Here is a 10,654-nt window from a genome sequence, read left to right as displayed (position 1 = left end):
CCCTTTTTTTCCCCAGACTATTTTCACAAGATACTCAGCTCGCAGAATAGTTACATTGATAAGTTTATGATGTTTATGTTTTTGTTTATGTTTATAATGATGTTTATATTGATGTTTGGCTGATAACGAAGTATTGTGCTGTTAGATGATGGTGGGTTAACATGCTGGAATGTTTGTTTTGTTTTGTTATTAGTTAATGTGTCTGAATAATCCCATGAGGGATGGGTCATGTAAATGACCAGACACAAAAATAAAATATTCATTCATTCATTCATTCATTCATTCATTCATTCGATAAGAATCACTTGTTATAAAGGCAGGTGTTTCTCACAAAACCTTTCCCAACGCCAAAATGAAATTTCAAAATCAAAGTGGTGTGCTGCGATCTCTGCAGGAGAGAGGCAGCTGGAGAGAGCCGACATCACCTGAAGTCACAGAAATGATTTGAAACACAGAGACGCTTAACAGAGGGAGCAAAGGAACAGGTGTGAGTCAGAGAGGGAGTGATGCTGAACGCAATATTAGAAAATAATCAAGTTTTAGCAAGTTGAGATATGAAGACTCTTTTCCTTCTTTTGTCAGAGTCTTTAACTTTTTCTTTTAGCCTTCTAACACTTCCAACTAGCAATGTTCTCTCTCTCTCTTTCTCTGCCTCTTTCTCTCTCTCTCTCTCTCTCGGCTACACACACATACACACACACAGACACACAGACAAACAGACACACACACACACACACACTACCTGGGGAGATACACTCATATTGTCTGGGAGTCCTAACTCACTCAGATCACACAATGTGGCGTGACATCCATCACATCCATCTGCCCCCGTACCACCCGCACTCCTGCTTTTCACTCAGATATGATTTTTCATGACCAAATTTATTTTTATTTGATTTTTAGATAAGGATTGAGACAAGATGAACCAAGAAAAACATGTTTAAATGAAAGTTTTAACTAACAAAAATCAGTAACGAATCACTATAAGACACGCACAGAAGCTCTGACCTCGTGTTTTAAAATATCTGATGTGTGTGTTTTTTCTATTTTAAATCTTTTTTTTCGTACCATGGTACATAGTAGATGGGACATTATGTATAAAGTGGAAACTTCATCCTGACACCACAGGTTCCCCGTATAGAATAGATGATCTGTTAGATTTTGGAGCACCTTCCTGCATAAATTTGCATATTAATGAGGAAAAAATGATTTTCTTACTGTAAAACTACTGTAACTCCTTACAACTTTAAGATATGCAGTTAATTTTAACACCACCCATGTGTTATGTGGAGACAAGTGTGTTGACATATGCTAATTAATGCATTAATTAACTTGTTGTTGTTGTCTGACTCTCCAGCAATGAAAAAAAACATCATCACTGTTTTCAATTTTACTGATTTAATATGCTTGTGTCATAATTTTATTGTCTTCATTATTTATTATCATTATCATTGTTATTAATATTATTAATATTACTATTAGTTTGTACTAATTGTTTTATATATTTTTTTATCTGTTTTATCTGTCTTTGAGAATCATGTCATGTGCTTTATAAGTAAAATGTATTATTATACATTTGTATTATATATGTATTTATAGATTTAGCTTGACTCAACACTCAAACGCTCATCCTATATCATCTTGGAGATTCACTGCTTTTTGTTTGTTTACATAGTGTAATAGCATAATGGTGGTTTTGGGTGTTAATGATGGGTTTGATGCAGGAAAAGACAAACAGGGTTGAACTTTCCCACCAGGCTTCCTTGTTCCTCCGTCTGTCACTCGTCAACTTGACCTTTACACTTTGTACTGCACACGCTCAGTAGAGTATTTGAAGTGATGAAACAAAATCTGTGACGTTCTACCAATAGTAAACTAAACATTCACGTAAGACAAATGTAATGCAAATATAAATCTCATGAAAATAAATCTATGTATGTGTGTCTGTAAAACAGATTGCTGCCTGAGTCTGAGTCTTGGGATGTGACTTTGAACAGACTCTGTTAATTAGAGAATATCAAATAAAGTCGCCACTTCCACAAGTAAATATCATCTTATTTGCTCTTAATTGGGGTGATAACAGTTCTCTCTGCAGCCACTCATTAATGACTTCCACTTTTAACCGGCATCACAACTCTGTGGCAGAATGACAGCACCGGTTCTCATACTGAAAATCAAGTAAACTTTACTCTTTCACTTAAAATCTGTATTTGTTTTGTATTTAGCCCCCTTATACATCAGGAGTTACATGTTGTTGATTGTTTATTTCTTTTATTTCTTATTGTAACTTATTTAATTTAATTTAATATTAGAATCTAATTCACTGGACAGACAGAAAGACAAAACAAACAAAAGCTACATGTGTCATTTGGGAAGACATTTTATTAACATAAGAGCAGAATGGATTATGATATGTAGAGAATGAAAATGTATTCTCCAATGTAGGCTGAGGAAAAAGGTTCATCCATGAATGCATGGTAAGACTACATAGACCTAACTATATAGCCTATGTTATGACAGGGCCACTTCATCAACAGCAGATGTCCATTTTTGATGATGGAGCAGCAAATAAACTGAGCCAAATGTCCCTCACTCCCTCCTCTCCTCCACTCCATTCCTCCCCTTGTCTCCTCCAAGTTGCTTCCTGGCAGGAGAGGAGTGGTAGTGAGGGAGGGGAGGAAAGGAGCAGTAGTGAGAAAGCTTCAATATCACCAAGTGATCACATTGATGTTTTCCTCAGCATCCCTCCCCTCCTTCTCGCCGCTGATTGGCTGACGCAGAGAGGAAGAGGATGTCGGGACAGCAAAGATGTCCGCGCACATTTGAAAAGCTGCTGTAGCAAAATTCTCACTTTGGGAGCTTATCCAAGTTGTTTTTATGTTGGCATTGGTGACTACGGGGTGCTCAAGCAAGATCCATACGAAGAAAAGACGAGGACTCCGCGACAAGAGCCAGAATATTCCTTATTATCAGGTTGGCGGACAGGTGTCTCCTTTCCTGCACACAGCTAAAGCTAACATTAGCTAGCAGCTAGCTAGCTAGGCATTGAACGTAACGTTACTCTACCGTTAGCATGCTATGGCTAAGCAGTACTTGAAGATAGCTAGTCTCCACGTAACATAGGGGCAGCCCAAACTAACATTAGCTAATGCTACTTGTCAAAATGTGTATTAAATTGCAGCAACATTAGCCATGACTTACAGAGGTTTGTTTTGGGGTCATTATTGAGTTGTTGAGCTGCACTGATAGCTGCTAGCACGTAGTAACAGTTTAGTTAGTTACTAGTAGCAAGTAATAGTATGTAGGCATATTGTTGAATAAAGTGCTGCTTGGTCGATCACTTATATGCCGAATTTGACAGTGGCTCCTAACGATTCGTAAAATGTCATAAGTCTATTCTACGAAGGATTTGTCGTTTACTGATAAGCAAAGACGCATTAAATTACCTGATTTTAAATAGACTTTGTGTTCTCTCCATACTAGAGAGAACTAGAGCGGAAAAATACAGACAGTTAATTAACGTGACTAGTTAATAACTGTCTTTACAGTTAATTCTGTTATTAAAAATCAAACTTACTGCTATTAGAATGGGAGGGGCAGCATTTTCACGCACAAATAACTTTCAACTTTCTCTCAAACATTTTTTATAGATCCCCAAATAGACCCACATTAGGCAGCGGACCCCCTTTTGACAAGATGTTGTGCTAAGACCCCAAACATACCTGTGTGGAAAGATTCTAGTTGTCCACCTGTCTACCCTGTACATCGGGAGAGTAGTGGAGAGAGTGAAACCTAACTACTATATGATCAACATCTCCCATTGGGTTGATTTCTAGTTAACTAAATTATAGTGAAATTAAAGGGTAACTTCGGTATTTTTCAACCTGGACCCTATTTTCCCATCTTTTTGTGTCTAAGTGACTAAAGGGGACAACAATTTTTTAAATTATTATTTCAAAACAATTATTGAGCGAGATCGCTTCAGCCAGCAGCCGCGTAACGAGCTGCAATGTAATCCGACGGGGCAAATCGCACCATCAGTGTACGTCCACTAAAAGTGCTTGTTTTTGGCACTGGCAGGCTCAGATTGTTATTATAAGTGTCTGACAACATTATGGAAAGGACCCTACAGAGAAATGAAACGTTTTTCTTTACCTTTCGCTTGATCCGGTCTGAGTGTAACTTCCTGCAACAACTCAACTCTCGCGAGACTTGAGCGAGACTTGGTTACACACAGACCGGATCAGCTTCTAGCAATTAATTTTCTATTTTTATGGCACTTGTAGGTGAGATTGTACTCTATGAATGATTTGTCATCTCTGACAGGGGACATTGATAAGCATCTTCTATCTGACTCAGTTCTACTCTCATTCTCTTTCTGTCAGTTGCCTCCTTGATAATTCAAACTCACTGAAAAAGTTTCCTGCCTAATGTTAAACGTCTTTCTCTCCTCCCTCTTGTCCTAGAAATAATGCTGATATCTGGAACTCATGTCGGAAGTCGTGTATGAAGAGACAGCCACGATGATCGCCGCAGGGGAATTGCAGTCGTTTGTCCCGTTTGGCCGTGAGCACTGCAGGAACCATCCCAACGCCTTCAACCTGCAGCTCCGAGAGCTGCAGCCCGCCTCCGAGCTCTGGTCGTCGGACGGCGCCGCCGGCCTGGTGGGGTCGCTCCAGGAAGTCACTCTGCAGGAGAGAGAGAGGGTGAGAAGACAGGGGGTTACATACTGCTACTGCTGCTACTAGTACTACTACTGGTACTGCTACTGCTACTGCTGCTACTACTGCTACTGCTACCACTACTACAACTACTACTACCAGTACTACCACTACTGCTACTACTACTGCTACTGCTACTGCTACTGCTGCTACTACTGCTGCTGCTACTGCTACCACTACTACAACTACTACTACCAGTACTACCACTACTACTACTGCTACTGCTACTACTACCACTACTACTGCTGCTATTGCTGCTACTGCTACTAATACTACTACTGCTAGTACTACTACAACTACTACAACCGCTATTACTACTATTACTACTACTACTGCTACTGCTACTACTATTACTATTACCACTACCTCTACTGTTACTCCTACTACTGATCTAGTACTACTGCTGCTACTACTACTACTGCCGCCACCACCACCACTACTGGTACTACTGCTATTACCTCCACTACTATACCACTACCACCACTACTACAATTACTACAACTGTTATTACTACTACTTCTGTTGCTACTGCTACCGCTGCTACCATCACTACTACTACTTCACTACTACTCGTACTGCTACTAGTACTACCAATGCTGCTACCACTACCACCACTACTACTTCTATTGCTACCACTAAGACTACATAAAATAAGATGACACTTTAATGATCCCCGTGAGGAAATTGGGCAACATATTGGTATATTGTACATATTGTAATATTTGATTGACAGGAATGCTGGCAGCTGAGGAAGGGCTGCGTGGGAGTCGGGGAGGAGGAGGTGGAGTTTGAAGAGGAGCTGTACACAGCAGGAAACATGGTCGTCTGGAGCCAAGGCAGCCGCAACCAGGCCTCCAACGTGTACAAGGCCTTCACTGTGGACAGCCCAGTGCAGCAGGTCAGGTCGCGCCGCTAGCTGCCACATCGCCATGCTGCTGCTGACTGATATATGATACTGTATTGATCCTGAAGGGAAATTCCCCGGAGCCCTGGAGCTGGTAGGGATTCAGTGTCTTGCTCAAGGACACTTCAGCAGGACGGATGCTTACTGTCAGGGAGGTTTAAACCTAGACCTTCCAGTTGAAGAATAGTCTTCTTACTCTCTATGCAACCCTCCTGCTCCAATGCAATACCAGTTGTGATACGACAAAACCAATACTTGTTACAAATCCTTAGTTTTTGCGATAGCCTTCTCAGTTAAATTAAAGTAAATTTAATTATGCATTGCAATGGAGTAAAATACTTTCTAACATTTATACACCATATATTTCTCGAAATAGAATCAGAACATGTACATGATTTTTTTTTTTCAAAATCACATTCCTAAACACATAGAGACAGTTAATAAAAAAATGTTGAAATTGCAATACTGTCTGCTGCCTTATTGCCAGCTGATTGTTGTGTTACGTCACTAGTGTTGCAGCGATAGACGTCACTAGTATGTCACCCAAAAGTTCAACTCTAGTGAGCGCTTTTGTGCCAACAAACAAGGAAATGTGGTCAAAATTAACTGGTGACTGCTCTCATGGGTGGCAGGTTGTGTGTTAGTACGCTCAGTGTAACTTTGATGTAATCCATTTTCACATCTGAATAATACAGTTCTGTATGTGCTGAATAACTTTCATGAACTTAGCAGCCGCTCGACAGCCCAGTGCACCAGGTGAAGGCCTTGTAACAGCAGTCAGGACAGGAAACCATCTTTTTCATTTTTTACTCTTTTTTTTTTTTTTTCACCATGGCTGATGGGTTCCAAAATTCACCACCCACTTTCACTGTTTGACTCAGGCAGCAGGGCGGCGAGTATCCACCCTGCTGAAGTGTCCTTGAGCAAGACACTGACCCTTGACCCTGACCTCTGACCTCTGACCTGATATTTTTGATCGAGGATTTATTATTGTTGCTGTTGTTTTACCAGCCAGATATAATCATATAATATAGTGGGTGGTTACCTGCCAAAGTGGCTGGTGGAGTGCACACACTTACCAGCCACAGATACAATCTGCTAGCATTTGGCTGGTTGTCATTTCCTATCCTGAATCTATTTTTGACGCACTTCATTTTCATACTTGTTGAAAATTGAAACTAATTGAAAATTTTACATGGTAATTCAGGTTCCAATTACTTTTCACTTATCATCCTGGGAACCACAAAGCCCATTCCAAACACAAGATATTTCAGACATACATGTGTGTGAATGGGAGTATAAGATTTATTTTCGTATTTCCTATAAAATGGCTTTTTGGAAATAGTATCTTCATCTAATAGTGGCGTCTGTGTGTGAGAGACAGAGAGAGACAAGTGAGCAAGTGAGTGACTAAACAAGATAATGTGTGTTCCTTAGGGCTGACTAACAATTATAACAATTATAACAATTATTTTCATTATTGATTAAGGGGTTGATTATTTGTTTTATTAATCATTTAGTCTATAAAATGTAAAAAAATAATGACAAATGCTCATCACAAGTTACCAGAGCCCAGTGATCCACAGCCAAAAAAGTATTCATTTTATAATTATATAAATGGAGAAAAACAAGTAAATCTTAGCATTTATGAATTTTTACTTGATGTATTTTTACTTGATAAATGACTAAAACGATTAATCAATTATCAGAATTATAATCGATTAATTTCCTGTTGATCAATTAATCGACTAACTGTTTCAGAACTAGTGTTCCTAAAGCAGTATTTATCAAGCCATGTGAAATCTCTTAGGGGAACCAGCCTCTTAATAGCTAACTACGCTCACTTTTTCACATTTTCTTATCCAAGCACAATGTATATTCGTGATGATTGCTAGGAATTATGATGTTTGCTTTTCAGACAAAACATCTCAAGCAACTAAAAAGCTTGTGTCTGACACTGTCTCTCATTGTGTCTGCAGGCCCTGTGGTGTAACTTTGCTGTTCCTCAGAACAAGAAAGACGGTACGTGGCACCTTTCAGAAACATTTGTTGTTTCATGTTCCCTACTGATTTACAGTGCAGCTTTATTCAAGTTTGTAAGACAGATATGTGTGTGTGTGTTGTTGTGCTGATGGTGTTGTTGTCTTGCAGAGGAGGAGGAAGTGGAGCAGACGGTGTGTATCGTCCAGAGTAGCTCTGTCAACGTCCACAGTGTCACCGGGAAGGATTTCATCTCACCGCTGCCCTTCCAGGTGGGATGGGGGAGGCGGGGGTTTTACTGTTACGTCATCAACAACTAGAACTGTAAAGCTGCACTAGACAAGATTGTGATGTAAAGATATACCTGTCTCATCCCCCTAAATCACAAATTGTGGCTGCAGCAGAGAGCCTCCCATCCCCTCTAACTGAGATGCTGTAGATTCTTACCTCTCGCTGCCTAGTGCAGCTTCAACAAGCCTATTTGTTGTTGTTGTGTGCACTGGGGTTACATGCACACAACACAGGCACATTTATATGAAGGGTTTAATTCCAAAGTGCTGTGTATCCATTTTGGAAAGGTTTTGCTACCTGAAATTTCTCAGGAAATATTTCACAATCAGAATCATATTATTCTGGATGCGAGTTTTTAAAGATGCAGCTCATGAGCTTCCAGGAAAGCGTCGACCTCGGTGAACATTTGTGTGTCATGCCGTCTGACGTTCATGTCAGTAACTTAGTAGTCATTTCCCCAGCTGGTTGTTTGCTACGTAAATGCTGAACGCTGCGTGTGTGTGTGTGTGTGTGTGCGTGTGCACGTGCGTCAGTCAGTCTAGTGATATTCCCCAGGACCGGCCCATTGTCTGGCTAACCAATCATAATGGGAAATTTGGATCACTGACAGCTGACAGTGGGAATGAACCCCATCAATATCAGATGTTTCTATTTAAGTGTGTGTGTGTGAGAGAGAGAGATGTGTGCTTGTGTATTGACTGGACTAAGTGTGTGCTTGGATATGTGTGTGTGTGTGTGTGTGTGCTTGTCTCTGTGTATGTTTGTGCACATGTATTTGTGTGAGCTCAGGATGTCTTTTGATAGTGCAAATGTGTGTGTTTGTGTATATGTATGTATTATAGGAGTTTTGTGTGCATCTGTGTGTGTATATGAGTATGTATTGGTCTCATTAGTCTGTTGCAGGGCAGCATGATGTAATTTAACCCAGGCATGTTTTTTAGCAGTGAGTTTACAGTGTGTATGTGCGGCTCGGAGTAAATCAGGTTTCGGTTCTGTGTTTGTTTCCCGTGTTGTGGAAGCCTGTGCAGTTAATGTTGAAAATGTAATCCCAGCACCATGTGAAGAATGAGTTATTCACCTTTGGGAAACTTTGACACCTTCTCTTGATTGAATGATTGACAGCACAACGTTTAAACAAACAAGTCAGGAAGCCGCAGGGTGCTGTAGTGAGTAAGGAGATCATTCTTCAGCTGGAAAATCCGGGTTCAAACCCTCGTGACAGCAAGCCTCCGCCCTGCTGAAGTGTCCTAGAGCAACACACTGAATCCCTGTTCTGTAGCTGACCTTTGACCTCCCTGTGGAAGGGGCTGAAAAGAGCATTTCCCTGTGGGGATAAATAATGTATCGCAAATTACAGTACATTTGACAGTAGGTAATTTAATTCATCTTCATTTTAGAGATATTGGATGATGAATTTCAGGTAATTATGTTTTCCAAAGTGGATGCAGAGCATTTTGGAAATGAATCATGACAGGTCAAATTAAAGGGAAAGTACAGATTTTTCTCATTTTAAATGTAATGTAATGACTCTAGCATAACAAGATGTCGTCTCAGTTAGGAATATTATAGAGGTTATAGACATTATAGAGATGCTATAACTCAAACCAAGATAAAGAATATGTGTATGGCATAACATGGGTTATAGAAAAAAAGTTGTTTTTCTTAATTTTGTGTCTCCTTTTAATGGGAAATTTAAGGGAAACCTAAATCCAAATAGGCTAAAGATATTAACATGCTCTCTTTTCTCCTGCAGGTCTCTAATCTCTGGGCGACCAAGTTTGGACTTTTGTTAGAACGAAAAAACCCAGCTTCTGATGCACCGCTCAGCCCCCCGGGGTACACACACACACACACACACACACACACACACACACACACTCTCATGCCCAAGCACAAAACAATTGAAAAACATGAATGCATGCACAGATAGATCCTGACACTTGCAAACACCCACATGAACTCAGTCACACACATCAAAGCACAAAGCAATTCAAAAACCTGAACAAATGCATTTATCACATTATCCTATCTACACATTTGAAGACAGTCTCAGACACACACGCACACACACACACACACTCACACTCACACACACACACACACACCAACTGTTGTTATTTAGCAGGGTATTGAGCTGTGTTGTGTCTCTGCCTCTCTAGGGAGCCTCTGCCCACAGTGTTCAGTATGCTGCATCCTTTAGACGAGATCGCACCGGTAGTGTGTAAACCTGCAGGTGAGACACACACACACACACACAAACTGTAATGAATCTATCACTATATTTGAGTCTGTTGAAATGGCTTTTTCGAATTTCTAAATCTTAATTTACTGTCTTCTTACTGTATCTGTGTGTGTGTGTGTGTGTGTGTGTGTGTGTGTGTGTGTGTGCGTGTGTTACAGGCCTGTTTGAAGGCTCCCGTGTGCAGTATGTGTCCGACAGCACCATGAAGATAGTGTTCAGCTGCTGTCAGCCCTCTATAGTCGTCTCCTACGACACTGTACAGGGAACACACTCCGTCTGGGCCCTGCGCAAAGTCACACATGATGTGAGTTATCAAGTGACCAAGTCAGCTTTGCTCGAATCCCAAGTTGGTCTCAAGTCTTGAGTCTCAAGTCAAGTCCCAAGTCTAAATGTAGATTACCAAGTCGAAGTCCATGTCAAATCCATGTCATTAATGTCAAGTCTCAAGTCTAAATGTAGAACAGCAAGTCAAGTCAGAACAAATCAAGAGTCCAGTATCAATTTAATATCTTAAAG

General features: G+C 40.3%; 1 protein-coding gene across 1 annotated transcript in view; it reads left to right on the top strand.

The window, feature by feature from the left end:
• Window positions 1–2,844: 2,844 nt before the first annotated feature.
• anapc1 (anaphase promoting complex subunit 1) overlaps window positions 2,845–10,654 on the top strand; it is an 80,267-nt gene continuing 72,457 nt past the window's right edge. Inside the window, exons 1-8 of the mRNA XM_078288682.1 lie at window positions 2,845–2,973; window positions 4,467–4,706; window positions 5,455–5,619; window positions 7,605–7,647; window positions 7,777–7,877; window positions 9,650–9,732; window positions 10,056–10,129; window positions 10,297–10,442. Of these exons, the coding sequence (XP_078144808.1) occupies window positions 4,491–4,706; window positions 5,455–5,619; window positions 7,605–7,647; window positions 7,777–7,877; window positions 9,650–9,732; window positions 10,056–10,129; window positions 10,297–10,442 (828 nt within the window). The 5' untranslated portion in view covers window positions 2,845–2,973; window positions 4,467–4,490. The remainder of the gene's footprint in view (window positions 2,974–4,466; window positions 4,707–5,454; window positions 5,620–7,604; window positions 7,648–7,776; window positions 7,878–9,649; window positions 9,733–10,055; window positions 10,130–10,296; window positions 10,443–10,654) is intronic.

Source organism: Centroberyx gerrardi, chromosome 15 (genome assembly GCF_048128805.1).
Source record: "Centroberyx gerrardi isolate f3 chromosome 15, fCenGer3.hap1.cur.20231027, whole genome shotgun sequence".
NCBI lineage: Eukaryota > Metazoa > Chordata > Actinopteri > Beryciformes > Berycidae > Centroberyx > Centroberyx gerrardi.
Note: the sequence above shows the minus strand (reverse complement) of the source record. Positions and strands in the feature narration are given on the sequence as shown.